At 33.5% G+C, this 25,737-nt stretch overlaps 4 protein-coding genes and 1 pseudogene across 5 annotated transcripts; 2 read left to right on the top strand and 3 right to left on the bottom strand.

Annotated features, from left to right (window-relative positions):
* LOC140983515 (zinc finger protein ZAT5-like) lies at positions 1-968 on the bottom strand (annotated as a pseudogene).
* Positions 969-9,927: 8,959 nt separating this feature from the next.
* LOC140982153 (uncharacterized) lies at positions 9,928-10,578 on the bottom strand. The gene is made up of 2 exons (XM_073448569.1): positions 10,501-10,578; positions 9,928-10,419 (listed from the first exon to the last, which is right to left on the bottom strand). The coding sequence occupies exons 1-2, from the start codon at positions 10,549-10,551 to the stop codon at positions 9,928-9,930; spliced, it is 543 nt and encodes a 180-aa protein (XP_073304670.1). The 5' UTR covers positions 10,552-10,578.
* Positions 10,579-12,509: 1,931 nt separating this feature from the next.
* On the top strand, positions 12,510-14,647 carry LOC140983232 (probable cysteine protease RD19D). The gene is made up of 4 exons (XM_073450189.1): positions 12,510-13,049; positions 13,517-13,636; positions 13,720-13,963; positions 14,235-14,647. The coding sequence occupies exons 1-4, from the start codon at positions 12,567-12,569 to the stop codon at positions 14,507-14,509; spliced, it is 1,122 nt and encodes a 373-aa protein (XP_073306290.1). The 5' UTR covers positions 12,510-12,566; the 3' UTR covers positions 14,510-14,647.
* A 2,515-nt stretch (positions 14,648-17,162) lies between these two features.
* LOC140982631 (uncharacterized) lies at positions 17,163-20,911 on the top strand. The gene is made up of 5 exons (XM_073449224.1): positions 17,163-17,338; positions 19,129-19,347; positions 19,716-19,803; positions 20,228-20,294; positions 20,536-20,911. Exons 2-5 carry the CDS (start codon positions 19,203-19,205, stop codon positions 20,587-20,589), a joined length of 354 nt encoding a protein of 117 aa, XP_073305325.1. The 5' UTR covers positions 17,163-17,338; positions 19,129-19,202; the 3' UTR covers positions 20,590-20,911.
* Positions 20,881-25,298, bottom strand: LOC140982630 (putative ribosomal large subunit pseudouridine synthase SVR1, chloroplastic). 2 transcript variants are annotated; one of them, XM_073449223.1, is made up of 10 exons: positions 24,739-25,298; positions 23,953-24,032; positions 23,658-23,758; positions 23,493-23,565; positions 23,311-23,404; positions 23,148-23,196; positions 22,884-23,034; positions 22,101-22,157; positions 21,407-21,462; positions 20,881-21,305 (listed from the first exon to the last, which is right to left on the bottom strand). In XM_073449223.1, exons 1-10 carry the CDS (start codon positions 25,223-25,225, stop codon positions 21,287-21,289), a joined length of 1,167 nt encoding a protein of 388 aa, XP_073305324.1. In that variant the 5' UTR covers positions 25,226-25,298; the 3' UTR covers positions 20,881-21,286. The 2 variants fall into 2 exon arrangements, with proteins under 2 accessions (XP_073305324.1, XP_073305323.1); XM_073449222.1 differs by having other exon boundaries at positions 20,881-21,310; positions 24,739-25,297.
* Between the last annotated feature and the right edge of the window lie 439 nt (positions 25,299-25,737).

The raw sequence follows: 25,737 nt of genomic DNA on the forward strand, positions 1-25,737 counted from the left end.
TCCTTTTTGATTCATATTGCAGCAGCTGCTACCCACTTTCTGAACTTTTTTGTTGCTTCGAATCAAAGCCAAATCATCTTTGATGCTCATCTTCGGGCGCCGGAAGATTAAGATCCAAGGTCAACTCGTTTTTGGGTTTGATTCGGAGCTCGAAATCGAATTCTTTGCTCTGAACTGTAGGCATTAATGGAGGTTTTGATAACGGAGTTACCGGCCCAGAGGTCCGGTGTCTCCTCATGTGGCCTCCGAGGGCCTGGCCGGATGTAAACTCGGCTCCGCAATACGAGCACTCGTGAATCCGGGGCGAGGCATTGGGGGTGGTGTTTAGTTGCAGGGAGAGAGACATCCTGCTCTTGTAGGACGAAATGGACGGAGATGGGAAATCCTCTTCATCGGAAATGAATAATGACGTCGAAGATGATTTCTTCTCGTTCTTGGTCTTCTTGTGGCTGGCCCTGTGGCCCCCGAGGGCCTGAAACGACGAAAAAACCCGATCACAAGTCTTGCATGCATACATACCCGCGGCGGTCTTGTTGTCTTTGATGGAAATTTGACGACCTCGAGGATGTCTGGTAGGGGAGAAATGGCCATTGGCTAAGAGGATAAGACACCGGGCGGTGTCTTCCTCCTCCGTGGTGGTGCTCTCCTCCGAGCTGGAAGGGTTGGGATATCGGTGGCTGTTGGTGTTATCTTCAAGAAATGGAGGTGCAATGGTTAAGGGAATCGGGGAAAGAAGTCTCAACCTTTTGGTACGTTTGCCCTTGGCAACATTAGGGGAAGAAACATCTTTGTTACAATCCATGGGCGGCCCAACCGTAGCCTCCATGTCCTACCTTCTTCCCCACCATCACCATGCACAAATTGATACAATTGTTTGTAATTTCAAATTTGGTCGATCGAGAGACAGAGACGACAGCGTGTGAGAGAAGAAGAAGAGAGTGGTGGTTCTTGTTATTTGAATAATTTAGTGAATTTAAAGAGTTTCAGTTCGGACAAGTCAATTGTATCTATTCATTTCCATTCACTATATATAGAAATCATGTCTTTATAGCTAGCTAGTGTACAACTATTATTAATTAATGATACCCCATGTCTCCATCCCACAAAAAACTAACGTATAATAATAATATTAGCAGTGTAACTGGCATGCATCAGGAGTGAGCTTTTGTCTTCGGTTACTCGTCTAATTTAATAAATTCCGGCTTGGTAGATGCTCTCTTATAGGTAATTTCTTCATCTACTCAGCATATGATATGTGTATTGAGTGATGCAGTGGCAGAACCACATACAAATAAAGTCTGGGTGGCCAAATTTTTTTAAAAAAATTTATATGTAAATTTTGTATAATTTTGGAATAATATGATATCAGCCATGGTAGATCAATTTAAAATATTAAAAGATTCTAGATATTAAAATTATAGTCCGGACATAACCATATTTCTGGCTTCACTGAAGTGATGAATCGTGACCACTCATCCATACATCATGATTGAATGAGAGATCATAATTTATCGACTCAGTACACATATCATGTGATGAATGGTTAAGACCACTACTCTATACGAGTAGCATGACCAAAACCGTGAAGCACTTGGAGGAGGGCATGCAAGTTGTTGAATGGAGAGAATATATGTATTATTGTGTGTGCACGTAAGGAATATAGCGTCCTCTATTCAAACAATAATTTCTACCATCATCGTATAATTTCTTTTACATATTTTTATTTAAAAAATTCAAGATCTTGATTAAGTGCTTATAATTAAATTTTATTATCTAATTCTACCACATTGCGATAGAATATAATTAATTAGTTCTTGTGAGTATAACGTAAATCTTATTATATTATATATTCTAAAGTTAATATTGAGGATACTTAATTACTTATTGAGAGAGTGGTGATGGTGGGAATATTGTCATATTGCCTTAGATTTGAATGGTATTTTTTGTTGAGTTATCGTTTTTTTTGTGTCCAAAAAACAGCGGAAGTTTAAAAATTTTATTTTGACATTCAAAATATTATCTTGGACACTCGTATGGTTTAAATTAAAAGAACATACATTGAGAGTTTATAATTAACATGATTTTTGACATTATCATCAACAAATGTTGGTGCATAAAATAAGGCAAATTAGGGTAAGCTCGAATAAAGAAAAATGTCCTGAATCACAGAGAATTGTGAAACCACGGCTAGTTGTATCCCTGAAAAGTGAGGACATAAGTACGCTGAAAAGATCCGTGTTGGTACAATTTGATCAGTTGTAGAATGAGAGAGTTACAAAACCGAATGGAACTAACCGAATCGTTATAGTAGAAAATCGAAACAAATCGAAGAAAAACGATTCAGATATCGAATTATATATTTTAAAATAAAAAAACCGAAATAAATTTCGCGAAAGCAAACCAAACCAACCGATAATTAATACTCCTATCAAAGTACGTACTGGATTTAGTAGGAATGATTGGCAGTTTTCACAAAACAAATATTTTTAATTTTATTATGAAAACTTAATCTGATTCCAAAATTCATTAAAAAATTTTGAGATTTAAAGAATCGCTTAATTTAAAAAAATTTAACTTGGATTCATCCCATAAGTAAATATAATATTATGGTCAGACTTATAAGTATCTAATATCAAATTTCGTGTTTAATTCACAGTTGTCAGTTTGACATATGATAAATTATATCGAATCAACCTTCAATTAATCTTGTATCCAATTACGATTACTTGATCAATATAAAAAAATTCATTTTAGAAATATTACATCTAATTATTATTATTTAACTATAAACGGGATTACAATATTTTATTTAATTATTAGAAATCTTGCATAAATTGAACTTTATAAATTGAAGAATTGAAACGTATGATCACTAAGAGTATCTACGCACCATGAATTTTTCAGAGATCAAATACACTTGGTTATTTCTTCTGCTTTTGGTTAACCTTGTACATGCAAGATCCATAGACAACAAACTCAGATGTTTTTTAACTCATAAATACAGAGTTTACATCTCCAACCAGCTCTACCCAAATACTCCACCATTGCTCATCCATTGTTACTCTGGAAACAACGATCTCGGGTATCATAATCTTACGCTGGCTCAAAATTTTAATTTTCATTTCTGTGAAAATTATTGGAGTACTACTTTGTTTTCTTGTCATCTGTGGTGGGAGACGAAGTGCATCTCTTTCGAAGTTTTTAATTCAAAATGGAAACATCATCCGTGCAATCATAATCATCTTTGCTATTGGGTAGCAGCGGAAGAAGGTATTTACTTTTCTACGTCCAATCCTCCGCATGATTTTAAAAAAGTATATTCGTGGTAGGCAACGGAGCGGCTGGGATTTTAGAATATAGATCGATGGTTGTGTCAATGCTTAACAAATGTTTGATAATACAAAACGGTGCAATCTATATCATTATACATACATAAATCTTTTGGGCCAAATGGTTCTTTGAAATTTCTATGCACTTCGGAAAAATTATTTTGTGGGACCATTCACGATTTTACTCTATTGATTTTCACTCTTTTTGTTTTTGGAGCATTGATATATATGATTGGAAAATGATGACGTAACGCAAAAAAAAAGATGATGTGACACGAAAATCTAATGACATGATGACGGATATTGCAAATGTGTTCGATTCATCATCAATAATCTGGTAAAAAAGATTATATTGAAAAAATGTTAATTAATAGACTAAAATCGTGAATTGTTGACAATAAGAACTAAAATGAAAAATGTACATGATTTAATCCTCACGATTTAGGATTCAAACATCAATCATGATTTAATCCTCCAGTCAGAAAAACTTAATTTCAACTCCATGGTCTCATATATTTTTATATTTTTATATTTAAGATCCTTGAACTTTTTGGGTCAAAATTTGAAAATCGATATAAATATATATGAAGGGAAATATATTTTCCTAATAATTTCTTAATTTAATTTATTGTATTTCCTTGTTGATTTGATTGCATATAATATTTTGCATTTCTAGATAATGAGATAATTATGCAAATAATATCATGATATGATTTTGAATAATTAAATATGTTTTGACTTTCTAGATAACATGATATTTAATGAAATCTTGCATTTCTAACTAATGAGATAAATATGCTAGGATTTTATTCTTGATAATGAGATATTATTGTGATTTGATATCAATATTTAAAAGAGTTTATTTCTAATTAAACTCTTACTTTTCTTGTTGAATAGGTTTCCTTGTGGAGATAAACTCTAGGAGAGATGAAGTTTATAAATAAGAGAGACAAGGACATTGTTGCGTGTGCTTGGGAGTTTTCGTAGAGAGTTATTTTTCGTGGAGATTTTCGTGAGTTGATTTTTGTGGGAGATTTTTTTTTGTGAAGGAATTTTTCGTGGAATTACGTGGAGTGTTTTTCGTGGTAGAGAGTTTTCGTGGAAGAGTTTTTATTGGAGAGATTTTCGTGGTGTTCTCTTCTCTCGATCAAATATACACGCACTTGTGCGCGTAATAGATTTCAGAGAAATATTTCTTCAAGGGACGTGCTGTTGTGAAAAATGCAGATACCGAGTGTTGCCTTGAATGTTGCCAACATCTTCAGACAATATCCGTAACGAAGTTGACTGAAGATCGTGTTTCGTTGATTTTACTTTTGGGCTTACGTTTTTGCTTTCTTGTTTAAGTTTTATTATTGTTGGTTATTTTAGAAAGCATTTGTTTTCTCAAAGTATTGAGGAAATTGATTTTCGTAGAGATCACTAGTGATAGGTTTTTGTGTAAACGATTTGGTTTTCTAGTGATTAATTTTTGCCATAAGACACCGCACCGCACAAGTATTTATACTTGTGCATATTTAAACTTGTCCATCGATTATTTAACGTAAATTTGTGTTACAAAATATAATATTCCGCTGCATGTTATCCGAGATGTTGTAACATCTGGCACAACACCTAATTCTGATAAAACACAAATTCGTGATTTTACATCCTAGTCTGATATTTTTATTATTCTGGTATTTGTCGAACATCACAATTCCTTACAAGTGACACGAAAATCTACGGACACGATGATGGATATTGCAAATGTGTTCGATTCAACATCAATAATCTGGTAAAAAAAACTATATTGAAAAAATGACAATTAATAGACTAAAATCGTGAATTGTTGACAATAAGAACAAAAATGAAAAATGTACATGATTTAGGATTCAGTCACTGACACCAAACATCAATCATGATTTAATCATCATGTCAGAAAAACTTATTTTCAACTCCATTATCTCATACATTTTTATATTTAAGCTCCTTGACCTTTTTGGGTCAAAATTTGAAAATTGATAAAAATACAAATTTTCGGTATCATGTCAGACATGCAAATTAGAATATCATATATATGTATATATGGTTGAAATCATGTCAAAATATATATAAATTTTAATTACCAATATAATCAAATTAGCTTTGTAATTATAATTTTTAGATATGAAATGCTACATTTTTTAGGCCAATATATGTACATATAAATGAAATTATAACAAAAATGTACGAATTTTAGGTATCAAATAACTCAAATTAGGTATGCAAATTATAATTTGTATATGAAATTAGAAGAACAATTTTGGGTAATATCTACCATAGAAATTAGAAGAAAAATTTTGGGTAATGTCTACTATTTCAATATCTACCATAGAAACACTATAAGAAAAATGATTTTCCGCAGCACTTCATCAACAGCGTGCATTAAACGCACGCTGCGAATACTACTTTCCATGGCGTGCACCCATACGTGCGCTGTTAATAGTGTTGCACTAATTGAAAGAAATAACGGCGTGCAGTAAAAGCACACTGCGGATAGTATTATTAACGGCGTGCAGTAAAAGCACACTGCGGATAACCTATGCAATTTTCGCAGCGCACAATAAAGGTACGCCGTAAATAATATTATTAACAGCGTGCATGTTTATGTGCGCTGTTAAAAGTAAATCATTTTTTTAAAAAAAGTCGTGTTTAGACATTAATTGCACGCCGTCAATAGTATTATTCACGGCGTGCATATTATTAGCACGCTGCAGAAAATTGGTTCGAATTTTTAAATTAGCGACGGATTTACTAAAACCGTCGCTAATGTAATAATTGCGACGGTTTATTGTTTACCGTTACCGATATAAGATCGACGACGGTTTATTTTTTACCGTCGCTAATAGCGACGGAATTTTTACACTGTCGCTAATGGCGTAAATCAGCGACAGTTTAATATTAAACCGTCGCTATGTGCGACAGTTCTATATTAACCGTCGCTAGTAGTCGCAAATTATCTATAAATATCCGATTTCCATTTCATTTTCTTCCACACTACTTTACAACATTTTAAATTTTATCTCTTATACGATTTTGGTTTCGATTTAAGTAGGTTTTTTTGTTTCAATTTTGATTAATTTTTTAAGTGTTAGTTATCAAAGATGTATTATAATTTTTTTTTAAATTTATTAAATAATAAAAGAAATTTTTTTTTACTAAAACTTTAGCGACGGGTTTTAAACCGTCGCTAAATGTAGCGACGGTGCTATGACCGTCGCTAAATTTAAACACCATCGCTAAATGCGCGACGGTTAAAATACCGTCGCTAATTTAGCGACGATCGCTTTGTTTATGAACCGTCGCTAATTAACGACAGTTTTTAAAAATCCTTCGCTAATATTTATATGTTCAAACTCATAAACGGTGTACATTGCATGCCGCGGATAACTGTATTAACAGCGTACATATGCACGCCGTGAATAATAGTATTAACAGCGTGCACATGTATGTCGCGGATAATCTTGAACTTTCAACAGCTTGCAACTTTGCAGCGTGCAATGCGCGCTGCGGAAAGCCCATATGCACGCTGCGGAAAGCCCATATGCACTTTCAAATTAGCTTTGTAATTATAATTTTCAGATATGAAATGCTACAATTTTTAGGACAATATATGTACATATAAATGAAATTATTATAACATAAATGTACGAATTTTAGGTATCAAATAACTCAAATTAGGTATGCAAATTATAATTTGTATATGAAATTAGAAGAACAATTTTGGGTAATATCTACCATAGAAATTAGAAGAACAATTTTGGGTAATGTCTACTATTTCAATATCTACCATAGAAATGTTACTCGATATCCAATANTTATTATTATTATTATTATTATTATTATTATTATTATTATTACAACGACGACAATAATAATAATAATAAAACGAATATATCAATATTTTTAAATAAAAAAACCGTAAATCCAAATCGAAGAAACAAAAAATCGAACCAAAATATAAATTTTTTTGCATATAAATGTGAAAACCGTAATGTATATGGTTCAGTTTTGAAGTGTACATGTCAAATCCAAACCTACAGAAAAACCAAAATTTAAAGGTTATGAATATTAGTAGGTATCGAGTAAATACGAACACAATAAGATTTGACTCGTCTTACGCTCCTAAAATGATGATAAAGTATCTCAGATGTGTACACTCCTTGCTCTAAAATCATTTGCAAAAGCTCCATAATGGTGAATGTTGATACATATGTGATTTTGTTCTGTCTGAATATGTTCTGTTCTGTCTTTACTCTAAAATCATATCTGCTCCGTTATATGTACATATTATTTATATTATGTCACAAATATACAAATTTTAGGTATCAATCAAATAAAATAAAATCAAATCAAATCAAGTATATAATTATAATTAGTAAAAATTATAATTTTGGGTACGGTAATAGAAGAACAATTTTAAGTAATGAAAATGAAAGTACTTTGTAGCACTCAAATTTCTTACCCAAAAAATGATTTGAAATAGATGAAAATGCATGGAAGTCCATGAATGTGAAAATAGCCAAATAATTTGAGAGGATTTTGTGTTAAGAAATTGAAATCCAAATCCTCTCATTAAAATGGTGTATTAGGTTTCATTTTGATGGATGTATTTAATGAGTAGGTCTATTGTGAGACGATTTCACGGAACTTTATTCGTGAGACGGTTTCACGGAACTTTATTCGTGAGACGGGTCAATCATGCCTATATTTACAATAAAAAAGTATATTTTTTCATTGATGACCCAAATAAAATATATTTATCACAAAAATAACTCGTGAGACCGCTCCACATTAGTTTTTGTGGTATTTAATTTGGTGGATTGGATTAATAGAGGAAATCCAATGTTCAATTTCTTCATTCAATCTCTATGTCAATCCATTTGGATGATCTGAATTTCTTTAAGGTATAGTTTGGTACATGAGATAAAAGAGGGATTGATAAATAATCCTCATTATCCCACGTTTGATACCTTTTTAGAAAGCCCATGATGATAAATAGTTTTATACAAGGATAATATATCCTTTTTATGACATGTGATAATTTTAATTTAAAGATAAAAAACACCAAAAATGATTTAATTATCCTCAATATATAAAAATCTTAAACCATATCGTTCTCTCATTTCACCGTCCCATCAAATAAATATTTTTATTTATTTTTATATATTATATAATATGATAATTATATAAATGAACTCGAGATAATTATATAAATGAACTCGAGATAATTATATAAATGATTTTTATAAATCTCAATAAAATTATTAGTATCACTCGATTAAGGTTAATTTTGTCATTACAATCTAAATATAAATTTAATCACTCTTATTAAAATCATACCAAATATTAAATATAATATCCTACATCTTATATATCATTAACTTATCCTTATATTATATATCACATGTTTATCATATCATGTGTACCAAATTATGCCTAAGTAAATGTATAAGAATATTGCACTTTAAATTTTTTTTATTGTTGTATATATATTTCGAAAACGGAAAGTTTAGGGTTGGAATAATTAATATTCGTCTAATATATAGGTAGATTCATGCCTCTTTTTTTTATTTTAATCTCAAAACAATCATTTTAGGGCTTTGTTTTTGTATTTTTGATATTTTTTAAATTAACTTTCTTCGGACTCATCATATACGGCGATAAATTACTCAATTATGATTTTATTTATTTTGCGATAAAATTTTAAGATGTAGAATTCAATATAATTGACTCATATTTCATAATAAATGCTCAAATTGGTACAATGTGAAGTTAAACATTATATTAAATTTTTTGACTACCATATATATTAGGTTGATTCTTTGACATTCTTAATATTCCCAAAACACCATCCTAAGGAGACTTGGCTTGTAGCCCATTTGGGGGTCTCACCTCCGATCCTGCTCAGATTAGATGTTTGATTCCCCTCCCATGTAAGTAATAATTAAAAAAATAGTATCGTACAACGATATGGGAGACACAGGTCAATATGTAAGGTAAAATTGGTTAGTATCTTTAGTTAAGTTGTTTGGCTAACGCCATATTATATTATATATAATAAATCGGCCATTACTTTAAGCAAAGCGAGAAATGAAAATAAAATTTGACAAAAGCAACAACTTTAATTCTATTAAAATAAATCATGATTACATGACGGTCTTCAACATCATAATCTACCAAGATCCACTAGATGCAATATTCTTACATTATAAAAGAAAAGATTTGCACCCAATATCTGATATTATCCGTTACTAAAAAACAACATATTCCTAAAATTACTTTTTTTTAAACAACGTTGGGATATTAATAAATACCTCGCAATAATAAAAGACCAGCTACAGTATATTCCACCTAGCGAAAAGGGAATTGTGCAGTCAAGTTTACTTGCATAATAATATATTTTTATGGAAAAAATGATTCAAAGGCTCCGTTGACTCTTAGAGATGATTAAGCTAGCCCATTTGTTTCTCTCATGAATTAGTTTCGAGATGTTTAGTACCTAAGAAAAAGCTTCGGTTTATTGTAGTTATAGTCAATTAGTAGACAAGAATGCTCAGCAGAAGTTGGCGTGGAGGTGTTAGGGGGAGATTGAGACGGGTGGAATGTCGGTGGAGTTGAGCGGAGGCGGAGGATATTGCCACCGGGGAAGCGGCCCCGCAATTAGGAGAGTTTGGAGAAGGGGTCCCGCCTTCATCACCGCCTGCAAGAACTTGCCGTTCTGTGGCAACGGCTTCTCGCACGGCCAGCACTTGTCGCTCGACGATGATGGCACCACCTGAGAAGGTGACCATGTCGTCGAGTCGCCGCAATTGGAGGGAGACAAGGACATGTTTTCGTCGTCCGAGGTGGAGTGCTGTTGTGTCTTCATTTGCGCCACTTGCTGCAAGAGCTGCTGGTTGTCGGACACGAGTGCTTGGCATTTTGCTTGGAATTCGTCCCTTTCTCTGAGGATGTTCGCCAGCAGGTCTTTGAGTTGGAGAATCTCGTCGTCTTTTCTTGAAATCTCCTGGTGAACAGCTAGGATGGCCGCCTCTAGCTCCAATCTTGAGTACAGATATTCCTCAATCCCCTAAAGAACATAAACAAAAGCACAAAAATGGATTGCTACGCTCGATCGAAAACTCGAAAATGCATGAAATTGTTGACTCACCTCTTCTTGATAGTAGTAAACACAATTAAGAGGACTGCATTGTTCTTCCATCTTGGTCTGAACAGAGCAGAATGTGAATGAGGTTGTTAGTTACACTTTCTTACAAGAGGTAGTTTGTTGTAATAATAAAATGGGACATAGATATGATTGGAGAGAAACAGAAAAGGTCAAAAGCATGGAAAGGGCAGGTAGCTCAACTTTATACTGCTAGATTCTTAGTACACAAATTTGAACCTTTTAACTGTGAAAGTGATTTAACCCATGAATGAAAATTGTGGATGACTTGAATTTATCTTAAAGAATTTTGTTGAGAAATTTCTCATTTAATTAGTACATATGTAACATGTTTTACTTAAAATTGTCCGTTTGTTATGTACATTAGAAAATATATTGAAAATTGTATAAATCTATTACACCTTTCAATTTGGATATCTAAAAACAAAAACTTGTGTGAGACGGTCTCACAGGTCGTATTTTGTGAGACAGATCTCTTATTTGGGTCATCTATGAAAAAATATTACTTTTTATTCTAAGAGTATTACTTTTTATTGTGAATATCGGTAGAGTTGACCTATCTCACAGATAAAGATTCATGAGACTGTCTTACAACAGACCTATTCATATCCAAATATGGGAGAAAATGTTATCCAATAAACACATGAAATGATTAAATCTAATTATGTTTCACCAACAAAATGATTATTTAGGTTTTATCCCTTATGTCTACAATACCAAAGTGACGAATATACTCATTTCATAACATCTTTTATCATTCAACTCCATTAATTACCTCGTATAAATGGCCAAAACAAATTATTAATGATCTTGATTTAGAATGGGTTTGATAAGAACTTATGAGCTCTGAAATTTTATTCGATAAATTTTTTAAAAATCTTGTAAACTAAAATTTTTAAAGATTTTATTTGAATGTCATTTAATGACCAAATTATCTTTGTATATTTTATAACATATCTAACGTACCATCCTCAAACATAATATATAAATCGATTAATAACCAATACTAATTAATAAAATAATATTTATTATTCTTTTTAATATAAATTCAATTGTATTTAATATAAATATAACTAGTGGTGAGATCGAGTCGATACCCGTCCGTCCTATGGCCCTTTTGCTGTTTAAGTCAGAATTTTACATTTCTACCCTCACTATGTTATATTCTCTTTTTATTAGGATAAATTTTATTTAAAAATTTTTCAATTCAATTTTAAATTTTAAACATTTATTAAACCTATATTTTTTTTCCTAAAGAAACAATTCAAACAACAATATTTTATAAGATATAAAAAAATTCGAAATAAAATTGTACACGTGGGAATGAAATAGCAGCATGTCGTTAGGGCTTATACACGTGTTGTAAGCGGAGCGAACGGCCTTGCATGTCGGATTATCCATGCATACTAATTTACATATTTACCCCTCATCTTCAATTTTCCTATTTTATCATTTTCTTTAATTTTCTATTTCTTTGCATGACATTCGAGAGAAACTTGATTAACATACATTATTATTATTATTTTTATTATTTTTTAATCCTAATACTCGAACTCGTACAAAAAAAAAGCAGGGTAAAATCATCCAATTCATGTAATGTTATGTTATTATTTCTATTTATCTGTAAAATGGGATTTAATATTAAATATTTTAAAATTATAATACGGTTAATTAAAAAAATAAGTATATTAAAATCGAAACAAAACAATCAAATAATAAGAATAAATTACTTTAAAAACATGTAATCTAATAGGATAATAATATTTGGGATATTAGTAAAGATGATAAATAGTACATCAAAAAATTATGATCAAGCCCAAATGACACCCAAAATAAATAAATCTTTCAAATAAAATAAAATAAAAAATAAAACAAAATTAAAAAAATTAAATGAGGTAGGGGCATAAAAGAGACTAAGCTCACCGTTTAACCTCCTTCAACCTTTGACTTCCACCACTGGCCACTGCTATTTAATTCCTTCAAATTCGGCAAAACCAGCAAACAAAGAGGCGGAGCAGATAGGTGCGCCCTGCGGTTTACATTACTTGGCTATGAAGGGTGGAGGAGGAGGAGGTCTGATCTTCTCGGTGTTTGTTGCACTCTTAACCTGCGCACTGACCATCCGTGCTGACCTTGAAGATTACCCAAAAATCCTCCAAGTCACGGATAATTACATGGCTAACCACCACCTCGTGGGGACGGCGGCGGAGCATCGTTTCAAGAATTTCATGCTGGAGTACGGGAAAGAATATCCTACTAGAGCGGAGTACCTGCGCCGCCTCGGTGTTTTCGCTGCTAACCTGATAAAGGCCGCCGAGCACCAGGCTATGGACCCCACCGCCATCCACGGTGTAAACCAGTTTTCCGACCTGTCCGAGGATGAGTTTGAGACTATGTACATGGGTGTAAAAGGCCAGGCTGGCGCCGCCACCCTGTTGAGTAATGGAGAGGCGGCGCCGGAGTTGGAGGTTGATGGTTTACCGGAGAGTTTTGACTGGAGAGAGCTAGGTGCTGTTACTGACGTCAAGATGCAGGTGGGTGATTAATTCTAGAAACCAGCTATTTAAACAAAAAATTTGGTAAATTTATTAGATTTGGAATGCATATATTATCGGACGTATAAATTGGTATATTAGAACTAAGCCTCATATTCTTTTGTTCTTGTTCTTAATTTTTTGGTTGAATTCAGTGAAAATTGTGTGGTTGCGCCTGGGAAAAACTTATGAGAGGAACATATGAATATATATTTAGGCTATCAATAAATGGCCCGGTTAGGTGACAATGACTTTAGAAGATTAAACAATAAAACAAGAAGGTGATTTTCCCTGGCTTGAGGAAAATGTTTATTTGAAGTTTATGGAATATCAAAGATGGAAGGGAGCTGAAAATTACTGTGACATGAAATTCAGAACTAATACGCTAAGTCGCTAAGAATCTGAAAGTTATCATAATAATACTTTCCCTTCCGTGGTGATAAACCTATTCGATTTCCTACGCACAGGGGAAGTGTGGCTCATGCTGGGCATTTAGCACCACAGGTGCGATTGAAGGCGCAAATTTCATAGCAACAGGAAAGCTCTTGAATCTCAGTGAGCAACAGCTTGTTGACTGCGATCACGCGGTGAGAGTCGATCAAGCACACACCGCGGTATATAGATCATTTATATATTAAATATATGCATGCTAAGATGTGTTTGGTTGAAGTGTGATGCTAAGGAGAAGAGAGCTTGTGATGACGGATGTTCGGGGGGCCTCATGACGAATGCCTACAAGTATTTGATCGAGGCTGGAGGCATAGAAGATGAGGATTCGTATCCCTATACTGAGAAGCGTGGCGAATGCAGGTTTCGACCTGATAAAGTCGCTGTCAAAGTCGTGAACTTCACCAACATTCCTATAAATGAAAACCAGATTGCTGCTTATTTGGTCCATCATGGCCCGCTTGCTGGTAAACATTATATGATCATTCTCCTAGTTTCGGTCCCTTATATATTTTCTCCTAGAATTTTTGTGTAAGCTTTGGAATTGAAAGATTTGAATTCAAAAAGATATAGTATTTGGAATTTCTATCGATTAGCACAGATTTTAACTTATAATGTGGAGTGAATTATTTTGTGATTTTATTAAGGTAATAGAATCTTTTAATATTGGTATATTAAAATCTACATGTTCTTGCACAAAGAGAACTTAATTTGATCGATCTGGATATGTTTATGCAGTTGGCATCAATGCTGTGTTCATGCAAACTTACATTGGTGGCGTATCATGCCCATTAATCTGTGGCAAAAAGTGGCTGAACCACGGCGTGCTCCTCATTGGCTATGGCGCGAGAGGTTACTCAATCCTTCGACTAGGTTACAAGCCATACTGGATCATCAAGAACTCATGGGGGCGGCGCTGGGGTGAACACGGTTACTATCACCTGTGTAGAGGGCATGGCATGTGTGGTATGAACACCATGGTTTCTGCTGTGGTGACACAAACTTCCCAGTAGTTGACCCTTGGTTGAATAGGTGGTTTCAAATAATGTAAGGAGAATTGGTACTTTGGCTTGTTTCATTTTCTGGATGCAATCTTATCCTTTGTACTTAGTAATTAATAAATGTTTTAGTATATAAATATTTTTATTCCACTTAAGGAGGGTGTGCCATTAGTTTATAGAGTATTTTTTAAAACAAAAGTGAAAAGTTAAACTTCTATTAGTGCTTGGATTAGGTCTCTTGTAAGATGGACTCATGAATTTTTATCTGTGAGATGGGTCAACTTTACCGATATTCACAATAAAAAATAATAATTTTTCATAAATGACTCAAATAAGAGATCTGTTTCACAAAATATGATTTGTGAGATCGTTTCACACAAGTTTTGTCCAGTGACTTGAGTTTTGAAAACAAAAGTGAGAAGTTAAACTGAAAATAGAAGTCGACATTGTTTGATAAATAAGGTTCGTTTGGACAAGTATTTAAAATTATTTTTAATGTTTATAAGTAAAAAAAATTAAAAAGTGCTTAGATAAGATTTTTATTAAACGATTTTGAAAAATATTTTTTAAAAAGGTTGTTCATTTGAAGAACAATTAAGAGTTGTTTTTAAAATAATCAAACATCTTATAATTCTAAATTTTTTTATAGAATAATTATTCAAATACATATTTATTCTTAAAATTATTTTTAAAATATTTTATAAAAAAATAAATTTTTTTATAAAAAAAATTTTAACAAAAGTGTTTTATAAGTATTTATCAAATGAAGCTTAAATGATTTTAATATTAATATTTTTATTATAATCATTTTTATAACAAAAAGAAGCAACTGTTGGATTTCTCTGTATTTCAATTGAAGTAAGCATAAAGTTAGGCAAAATTTTGGTGTAATAATCACTTTGTTTGATAATTTCTGGATTTCGATTCAATTAAACATGAATCAACATATTATCAATTTTCGGTTTTATCAAGATTTCAATTGAAATAAACAGAAGTTAACGCTAAGTTTTGGTTTAATAATCAATTTGTTTGATAACTTCTGTATTTCAAATGAAGTAAACTGACAGTCACGGGAAAGTTATGGTCCGATTCTAGCAAGTGTCACTAGTCTAGACGTAGGTTTCGAAATTATCCTGAGCCTGAAATCACGAATAAGACCGTTAGAAGGGGGCCGGGAGGGTGTCCCGGCGTAATCCCTCCGACGCTCAAGTCAGAGACTTAGGATATATGTGAAGAGCAATTAAAGGTGTTGCTGAAAACAATATAGAGAAAATCCCCTGATCATATGTTCACAACTGATATTTATAGGAGAATACATGGGTCTTTGATAGGCATGTCTTCCATTTGAGTTAGAGATGTGTCAGGGGTAGTGGTCTCATCCATGAGGTATCATAAACAATGATTATTTTATCAATTTTAAGATTTATCTCGATTTCAATTTTGGTAAACAGAAGTTAACTCCCAATTGTAGTGTAATAATCACTTTGTTTGATAACTTCCAAGTTTTTGGATTTCAACAAGTTAAGGCGGAATTTTGATTTAATAAAAAATATCTCAAATGTCGAAGAAAAATGTTGACAAAACAACAATAGATCAAAACAAAATATTTAAATGATTGCATATTTTGAGTTGCGTGGTTCATTGTTAAAACTAGTGGTCGTGCACACGCGTTGCAGATGTATAATAAAATAAATAAATATTATATAATATTTGTGATATTTATAAAATTATTATAACATTGAAGCATGTGTAGAAATTAGGTCAAAAAATAGATAATAATAATAGATTTTAAATGAGCAACTAGCAGCAACTAAAAAAAAAAAAAAATTAAAACCACTTGTCAATTAACTGAGCCACTAAAAATTTGAAACTTGTAAATTAGGTGGGCCTAGCAACTTGCAAGAAGACACTCCTAGCCCATCACGTGAATCATTAGCAAAATAAGACAATTATTGGAAGTGATGAATTATTATTAAAATTTGTAATTTTAGTTTAAATATTTTAAAATTAATTTATTTCCTCAAACTTTAATTTGGTGATTGGATTTAATTCCCACCGATAACAAATTAAAGTTATACATATATAAACAGTCAAATAATAAATTCTTTTAATCGCAAAAAAATATTAGTGGTTTCTCGTGGGAGATATATCACATATTTATATTCATGTCAAAGGTGGAACCGGTCTATAGTGAAAATAATGTTTTTGACATAAAAGTAATACTTTTTATGGATGTGATCGGTTCTGGAATCTGTGTTAGAAAATTGATCTAAGAAACAAATAAGTTTTTGTATACTATTATATACTTTCTAATCCTTGAGTTTATTCAAAAGTGTATCCACTTAGGATGTTCAAGTTTTTTTTACCCTTCTTTTGTTTTTCCGTTGATTATGTTTAATGGTTTCTGAAGCACACATATTTACAAAATGGGATTTTTTTTTTTGCTTGAAAAAATTATATGGCATACTATTTTCAGATCTCTCAAATTTTATCATCGATCTTTGTAGCATACTTGTTTATACTTTGATTACAATTTATTAAATAAAACCCATTTCTAGTTCCTTCTTCATTCGATGCTATTTCAAGATAATGGGATTATTGTTGCATTTTCAATAATATTTCTGATATTTATAAGAGTTTGCACTGACTCGGGTCATGAAAATTTAACAAAAAATGATACGATAAGAGCAAAGCGACGAAACCAAGAAAAAGACATTGTTCCCACCTTCCCACACAATAATGTTCGTGCCCCTCTCTCTATATATTGACCCTTTTCACGTTCATAGACCCTCACTTCTCTTCTTTATTATTTGGCTTCCCTTGGAGCAAAGCCCACCGAAGGTATGCTCTTTTCTTCCTTTCTTTTTGTTTGATCAGGCTTTTAATTTTTAGTTTTCTTTGATTTTTTTTATTTTTCCATGTGTTTTTTTATGAATATACTTGCATTTCCGTTGTCCCCTTTCTTACTTTTCCTACGGTTTTATCGTGTGTTTGTTGGAAGGTGTGATCATTTTGATGGTTTTGGTTGTTAATGTGGAAAGGGATCGGAAATTGTGGGAGAAGCTTAACGGGTTCTGTGTTTTTGGTTTGCTGAAATTTGTTTGACCTTACGAATGGAATATAGTACTATAATTTGAGGAGAAGATGTAGTTTTGATCATGTACCTGTCATGATTTAAGGGATTTTCTTATGAATTCATCGTTGAAATGCATCAGATGGTTTTGTTTCACATATACTATTGAAGGCGTCTGTAGTCGTTGCTGGTTTGCTTATAGTGATGGAGTATGAAGGGACTATCGGCCCCCTCCTTCCAATTCTAGCAATAAAGTTTTACAATTTAGTCACTTAGCATCGAAGATATCTAGATTTTTTAATCATGAACACGTCTCAATTATTGACTCTAAGTTCTGGCTCCACCCTAAGACAATGGTTGCTTATGATTGTGGGGATGTTATGTGAAAATGGGCAGTAAGAATATTCTAAAGCTATTATCTTTGTATGTGTCCTATTCATTTATTATCTCCGCGCATACTTCACATTTTGGATGAATGGCTGAGATATGAGTGCTAGAAATTCTGAAGTTTTTGTCTTTATGAAACAAGAGCAGGAGGCAATACATTTTAAGAGGAATAGCTTGGTTTTAAGACAGAGAATCTGTGGTTCTCTGCTTTTCATAAGGCCTCTGCTTAACCTGGTGTATATCAGTGGAAATAAATCGTTACATTGATTGGATGGTGTTGCATGAAATAGGACATTGGTGAATAATAAGCCAAGGAGGCACGATAATATTTCTGTAGCTGTAGTAACTATAGGTCCTCAAGTGAAAATCTTTTCTTACACTTGAGAAAGGAAAAATATTTGTATGTTTTATCACGAAATGAACTAATGTTTCATGGGGTAGTGAAAATATTTTCTTTTTCTTAAGAAAGAAAAATATTTGTATGTTTATCAAAAAATGGACTAATGTTTCATGGGGAGTGAAAATCTCCTCTCTCACTTAAGAAAGAAAACATATTTGTGTGTTTTATCAGGAAATGAACTAATGTTTCATGGGAACTTTCTTTTCCATAACTATCCCCACCAGTTTAAAATTTTTAATGTCCCTGTGGTTCCGTTGAAATATAATTGAAAACCAAGATTGCTGAATTCTGTGGGGCTTTTGTAGATCAGGTAAAGCGAGGTTTCTGCTGTCTGGTTTCAAAAGGATTGTACTTTAGTGATTACAACTTCTGACCAAACCTCAGATTTTGAACAACACGCACAACACGCATGGTTTTTAGTTGAATGGATGACTTGGAGAAACCTCTGTATTTCAGTTTGTCGTCATGTTTACTGAATTCATCTTCTAGAGAGTATCAATAGAAATTGTTTGTATCGAGTTTGTTTCTGTAAGTTGCAACTTTTTTGATGTCTTGAAAAATTATGTTTTAAAAATCAGAAACTTTCCTTCTCACGAGCTTATACACTAACAGTGGATTGCTATATATTTTTTGAATTGTTAAATTCCACTTTCGATATGAACATATTAACTCTAGAGTGTCTTTGGTTTTTTTCTTGTCTGGCCCAATATTTGTTATTTTACTTAGCTCCACATGCTATGATTCTTAATATAAGTTGGATTGCCTGTGCAGCTGTGCTCCTGTCAAGGTTGACTAGGAAGGAAGTTAAAGCATAGCAGACAATTTTCCTTTCATCTTGAACGGGGATGTTATTAAGTCAAGATATGATGGAAGTTGGTACTATAACATCCCATTCCAGTGAGAAGAGACCTTTGGCAAATTCGACGCCTGCAAGTCAACCAAAAATGCCAGCCGAGAAAAATACGAACTCGTCCGTGTTTGTCAATCATGGTGAGTCTTTAATGATACCTTTTGTCTGTTTGAAGAGTAGAAAGCAATGGAATGTAAAGAGATATCCATTTTCTTCTACTTTCTTAACTCATCCTTTATTGTTAAAATGCATGAAAACTTCATTGAAATAGAATGTATATAAATTACTCCCGAGATTATCTTTGGAATAATTGAAACTTGAACTTCTCTTGGGCACTAGATGATTGATGATTCCTTTATTTATTAGGTTAAAATCTTATTTTCCTGCATTTTCTGTTGATTTTCTATTCTCGCGCTGAATACATATAAAATTTTAAAAAAATTGTGTAGAGACTAAAAATTGAGAAACGGGTGGTATAAACAAGGCATATAATGTGTGTGTTATGTAGCTGCAATTGCATGGGACGAGAACAGAAGAAAGTGGACTGGAAATTTATCCCAGAAACCTAAAAGGATACCGAAGGATCCAATTATAAGGTACACTAAATATTCCGTCTCCCCAAATGTTTGATCCAATGTATGGCTGATTCAAGTTTTGACTGTTTCACCAGATTTTGAATCGTGTGTCTTATGTGTCTTTTGCATGTCAGTAGCATTCGTATTCTGAAAATGGAACTCATTTTCTTATTGGCACTTCAGTCAGAATATTAATTGACAAATGATTGGGGCCTTTTCTAGTATATGTTCATAAAGATCATCAAACAAATCTTTGGTTCAAACTAGTTAAGATTTGTTATATTAAAAAAATTATCTGGAGAAGTTGTCGGAATTCGAATTTTACCATGTTTATTGACTTGGATAAGAACCAACAACTCCCTCCCTGTCGTGATACCATGGATTTGCAGTTTCTCGTGGTTCAAAAATAATGTGGACTCTTTACTCAGTATTTTTGCTCTTGCAGCTGGTCCATGACCTATGAAGACTTGCTCTCCACCAACGACCCTTTCTCCGAGCCAATCCCCTTAGCTGTAAGTTACCTAGGTACAAATAATATCAAATCCATTTGAAAATTTTACATGCTCATTTACTCATCAGCTACCTCACAGGAGACAAGTTTTATGGACTTTTACTTCAATGAGCAAAAAAAATTTTACTTTCCATCCATTTTAGTGTTGCGCTAATTATGCATCATTATTATTCGAATCCATTATTGATTCTCACATAGGGAAAGTGTGCCATTGATGATTTACATATCTATGTATTTTGCAGGAGATGGTAGACTTTTTGGTCGATATATGGCAAGATGAGGGCCTTTTTGACTGATCAATCTCGTTGAAATTATTTCGGGGTAGGAATTTACTTGCTAAGTACATGTGGATATTGTTCAACGATATGACTTGTTGCATTCCATGGTGTCTACTCATTATGTATCCAAGAACTAAATATAGATGAGCTTCGGTGCCATTCAGCTGTATTTTCAGGTTCTTGTTGTAACATTATTTGCATCGGTCATGCTTGTAACCCGATATTGTAGTTCGTACGCCTTCTTAAAATTTAGAAGAGCAAACTACGTGATTTAATTAATAGAAAGTGTAGCTGGTAGATTGTTGATCATGAAAAATAATCACATTTTGATTTGGTTTTAGCATTGAAAGGGTAAAATGCATAGCTTTAGCACATAATATTTTACATGTCTAAAATTCTACAATCGAATTTATCATATATATACACCTTCATTGTTACATCAACTTCACTAACACTTGGTGACGTCCACCGGAATATTCAGGGTGGTGAAAGGTCTCCAAGCAAATCACCATCGGTGCACGTTCCATCACCACAAGAACTTATATGGTCAGAATTCTTAATCCCCAAAGAGTTCACAATTAACCTCTTGCTGGAACAATCTGCAAGATCTTATGCAAGAATCGAGCTTTGTTGTTCTGGAAAAATTCCACGGTCTTCAATTCATTAGCTGCGTCTTTATTAACTTTTCCAGCCCAATGCTCTCAGGTTAGCTGCGCTAAGTTCCATATGCTTTCCTAGACTGACCCGGAAGAGGCAACAAAATATTTAGGACTCTGGGAAATAGAGATCCAACACGGAAAATAACATAGTTTGGAACAGGATGCATAAAACTTACGTGAGATCAGATGGAAGCCTGAAACCACCGATTCGTACTCGTTTCAGAGCATGAATCTGAAACAAGGAAACAAGATAATCACTTTTGAAATGTCCAACACTCATTCGGAAAGCATATAGAAACAAATAAAAACCACTTCGCTAGCCATGTCAAATGCAACCAGCTTGGAAAAAGGTAAGAAAACTCGGATGATAAGTTAATGTGTTTGTGCCGATACTCCACAACGGTCTAGCGAGCAATAATAGTCACATGTACGAATACAAAATCCTTGTAATTGCGCGGATTGACAATTTCTGTACCAAATTATATACCATGTGTTATAATGCTCAAAATTTTAACTTTACAGTAACGGAAACACCACATTATGACCCTTGTGCCACCACATAAATAGCAACATAGCACAACAAAAGCGATTGTGTTGTTTCTCCAAACAATTGCTTCACTGGTGACCTTAAATATGATACTAACTACCAAACAACCGCTTGCCGCTAATATCAAAATTATAGTTTATGATAAATTGGCGATTAAAATCTTTAAAACTGTGTATCTGTTTAATGTCTGACCACTACGTCCTTTAGACAACCATGCAGAATTACAAGATAATTACTAGGCATTGACTGGTGAAGCGATTTGGCCAGTCTTGGTAATATAAACGAATAATAATGTCTAAACCACACCATCAACTCTGATGTACCTGAAGTCCAGCATTTTTAACAAGTTCTCGAACTTCGTGGTTTCTTCCCTCGTGAACCTGCAGAGTAAAAAGGACAAAAGTTTAACTTCCATCATGATTTAAGAGCAAAATCTAAAAATAGATGAGCTTTTTCAGCGTGTATGACATGCCAAGATCTTGGTGGACTTGAAACTGATCAAACCCAAATCTTCTGATCTTCCTTTGATTGAGCCAAGGGAAGAATGAATAGGCATTTTGCAAGGATGCCAATATATAGTTTTATACCACTGTTTTTACTGTTGAGCTACCCCACACTTAAATTTTTAGCAATTCCTCGCAAAATAATTCCCAAATCTCTAACAAAAATTAGGTCAACTACACCTACCATGATTCTCAATAATAAGCATTGTTAATGACTTGACGGACACTCGTTCACAGTTATGAAAATATTAAGATGAAAACAGGAGAATCACCATAAGATAATTGACTGCGCGTATATAGACAGGAGATCTACAGATATCTACTGGAACGTACATGTAAAATAGTAAACCATTGAAAACCAAGAGCAAAATTCCTCTTTTCGATAATTAACTGATCTTTCATATATTTTGCCAAGCATGAGTAATAACAAACAATATTCTCGGGCAGATTGATCACATAGCAGCTAGATATAGAAAATGGCACCCCACATCTAAAAAAAAATTGTTTTTTCATCCATGTCGCAATAAAGATGAGGAAAAAAAAGGAGGATAACAAAGCAGCGAGATGAAGAAATAAAATATGAAATGGAACAATCAACAATACCGCAATGCGAAGTCGAGGCCTTTTACTATCAGGCTGTTGGGGCAGTTGCTCCACCACGTCTGGTGTGCAGTGGGTGCCTTCTATGACAGTTCCCTCACTGATGGCTAACAAATGCTTCTTATTGACCTCACCGTCAATAGTTGCAATGTATCTGCAATCAACAAAATGATATGCACTAACATCATTCATTTGATAACAAGCCACAAATCTGCCCTGGAGAAATCAAGAAACAAGGAGAAATAAAAAAATGAAAGCAAATCATACTCCTTAGATAAATTAGATGAAGGGTGTGAAATCTTTTGAGCAAATTCACCTGTAACACCACATAAACCATCAAGTGCCACATGTAATTCATCACACAAAATCCGATAATGTATAATCCATCAACTATTGAAGTATTCATATCAGATTATTCAGATAACTATACCATCATTTGTCACAATAATCAACCCAGTCGTGGCGACATCAAGGCGACCAACTGTAAATAGCCGTGGCTTTGGAAGCCCAGCATATCTTTTATTCTGACAAAAATGAAGACATTTAAAGCCACCAAAAATTGTTCAATCCTAAAAGGCTAAAATATTAAACAATTTGAGCAGTCTCTCATACCCAACTCATCATATAATCATCAAATAGAGACACCACAGATTTGGTCTCCTTTTCTCCGGTCGAACATATGTAACTGCAAATAATTTTATTTTTCCATCAATCCACCACTAAACTTAATTTGAAGCTAAATTCTAGTGCGAGAAGTGAGACATAGAGATGACAAACCCTTTCGGCTTGTTCAAAGCAAGATAAACCTTTGGAGGTAGTTTCTTAGCCAGACGTCTCCCATTCACATATATAACATCTTGACCAGGATCAACCTTAGTCTGCTCACAAGATCGGTATTCAGAATCAAATGCACACCATGTCTTATCAATACATAATTTAACATCTTAAGTTTTAACAATCAGAATCCAGATAATATGTTATACCAAAATATTTCATCGGATTTACAAAACAGCTTTTGCACCAAATATACGCAACTTTTCCATAGGCCCCTCACATTGACTTTAGAACTGACCTGGGGTGTGGTGCAGACAGAACCATTGACAGTCACCTTCCCTTGAAAAATCAGCTCTTCGCTACTTCTCCTCGACGCAACTATCAATTCCCATGCCGTAAACGTAGTTAAAAATAACTGAGATTATAAGTCTTAAACATCTTTAACAGTTAGACATATTACTTCGCACACCTATCACAACTGATAAGACAAGTCCCAAAAGCAGAAAACAATATGCAAAATCTAATGAAATTTGGAGCCTATATGGAATATTAAGAACTTCATAACAACAAAGAAACTTTTCTGGTAAAAAATCATTAGTTATTCTTTATAATCGAGGCCAACAGTCAAAAGATTTTGTCATCTAAGTGCTTTCAATCGATTAGGTCTAAGGGTGCAAACTGAACTAATTATTTTCAAAAGCAACAAGACTGGAGCTTGGCATCAAGCTCGATATTTGCCAAGCTTGAGCTTAAGCTTACATAACATCATTAAAAAGCTTGAGAGCGGCTCATGAGCTTCTTACAGTTGTTATTGCTTATTTGTATATAAAATATAGAATATGTAGACCTAACACTTGAGGTAGTAACAATCAATCAAAGATACCCCTATACAATAGTTTCCAGCTTTAAAAATCATCCAATTTCTTTGAATATATAATCCGTAATTCAATTATATCGAAGCTTAAACTTTGAATCATATTCACAACCAACTGACAAAATTAGCTGAATCCAACTGTAGAAGTAACTTATCGCGCAGAAAAGCACAAGGTATAGCACTGGATGCGACAAAACAAATTTACTGTACCTCCTGCAGCTGCAAGAACCTTTGCCAGCCGCTGCGGAGGCTCGCGAAACCTCTCATTATAAAACCTGCGAGCCGCCTTCGAATACTTCGGCGGCACGGTAGACGGCATCGCTTGCTCACCTTTTTTAGCATTGCCAGCACTGACCTTTTTCTTCTTCCTCTGAGTTTTCGCTTCAGCCATAGCACGAAGATAACGCTCCGGCGGCGTCGTCTGGAAGGTTAGGTTTCCATTCTCGTCTCTGACAATCCATGGGATTAACAGCTGTTCTCCGAACTCTGAACTAGACGATTCCGGTGGGTCCAAGTCAGTCGCGGGAGTTATCGGCAGCTGGGCTATGGATTTGGGTTTGGGTGGGGCGAAGGTGATGTTGAATTCAGAAGAGAGAGAGGACGTGACGAGGGTGCAGAAGCGGCGGCGTGGGAAGACGGTGGGTTTGGAAATGCGAAGGGTTGTGAACGCGGCGGCAGCAGCCGCTATCGCCGCCATTAGCGGTTGTCTTGGCAGCGGACTAATGCTGCAGATTTTTCTTTATTGCGGTGTTATATCCATAATCTATCAAAATTACAAGATCTCATCCATTTGAATAAATATATTCTTATTTTTTTGAAAAATAATATTTAAAATGTGTGTATTGAATATTTGAATGTTGAATATTTTAATGTTGAAAATTAGGTAAAATTAGGTGTTGAATATTGAAATTTGTGTGTAATGATGAAGGTAATGATGTAATTTATTTTTGGATTATTTGTAAAAATTTTCTATAAATAGATCTCTCATTTGTGAAGAAAATCACAATTGAGTTGAGAGAAAAATATTATAAAGTATGTAGTGTGATAATTTTGAGAGTTTGATATTTTTACTTTTTATCGTAAATTTTTACTTTTTCACAACACGTTATCAGCACGAAACTCTAAAAGTCCTCCATATTTTTCCAAGCTCCAAAACAGTTAAAAAAAGTAACAAAAGTAATAATATTTATTTTATTATTTATATATTTA

The sequence above is a fragment of the Primulina huaijiensis genome, chromosome 8 (assembly GCF_012295235.1).
Source record: "Primulina huaijiensis isolate GDHJ02 chromosome 8, ASM1229523v2, whole genome shotgun sequence".
Classification (NCBI taxonomy): Eukaryota; Viridiplantae; Streptophyta; class Magnoliopsida; order Lamiales; family Gesneriaceae; genus Primulina; species Primulina huaijiensis.

Bases quoted from the DNA above. Each gene is read 5' to 3' on its own strand.
- LOC140982153 (XM_073448569.1), bottom strand. From the start codon at position 10,551: ATGGAAGAACAATGCAGTCCTCTTAATTGTGTTTACTACTATCAAGAA. The intron at 10,420-10,500 runs GTGAGTCAACAA...TATGTTCTTTAG, and splicing joins TTTACTACTATCAAGAAGAG to GGGATTGAGGAATATCTGTA.
- LOC140983232 (XM_073450189.1), top strand. From the start codon at position 12,567: ATGAAGGGTGGAGGAGGAGGAGGTCTGATCTTCTCGGTGTTTGTTGCA. The intron at 13,050-13,516 runs GTGGGTGATTAA...TCCTACGCACAG, and splicing joins TTACTGACGTCAAGATGCAG to GGGAAGTGTGGCTCATGCTG. The intron at 13,964-14,234 runs GTAAACATTATA...ATGTTTATGCAG, and splicing joins CCATCATGGCCCGCTTGCTG to TTGGCATCAATGCTGTGTTC.
- LOC140982631 (XM_073449224.1), top strand. From the start codon at position 19,203: ATGTTATTAAGTCAAGATATGATGGAAGTTGGTACTATAACATCCCAT. The intron at 19,804-20,227 runs GTACACTAAATA...TTGCTCTTGCAG, and splicing joins CCGAAGGATCCAATTATAAG to CTGGTCCATGACCTATGAAG. The intron at 20,295-20,535 runs GTAAGTTACCTA...TGTATTTTGCAG, and splicing joins CCGAGCCAATCCCCTTAGCT to GAGATGGTAGACTTTTTGGT.
- LOC140982630 (XM_073449222.1), bottom strand. From the start codon at position 25,225: ATGGCGGCGATAGCGGCTGCTGCCGCCGCGTTCACAACCCTTCGCATT. The intron at 22,158-22,883 runs GTATTGTTGATT...TTTACTCTGCAG, and splicing joins GGCCTCGACTTCGCATTGCG to GTTCACGAGGGAAGAAACCA. The intron at 21,463-22,100 runs GTACATCAGAGT...TCCTTGTTTCAG, and splicing joins TTAAAAATGCTGGACTTCAG to ATTCATGCTCTGAAACGAGT.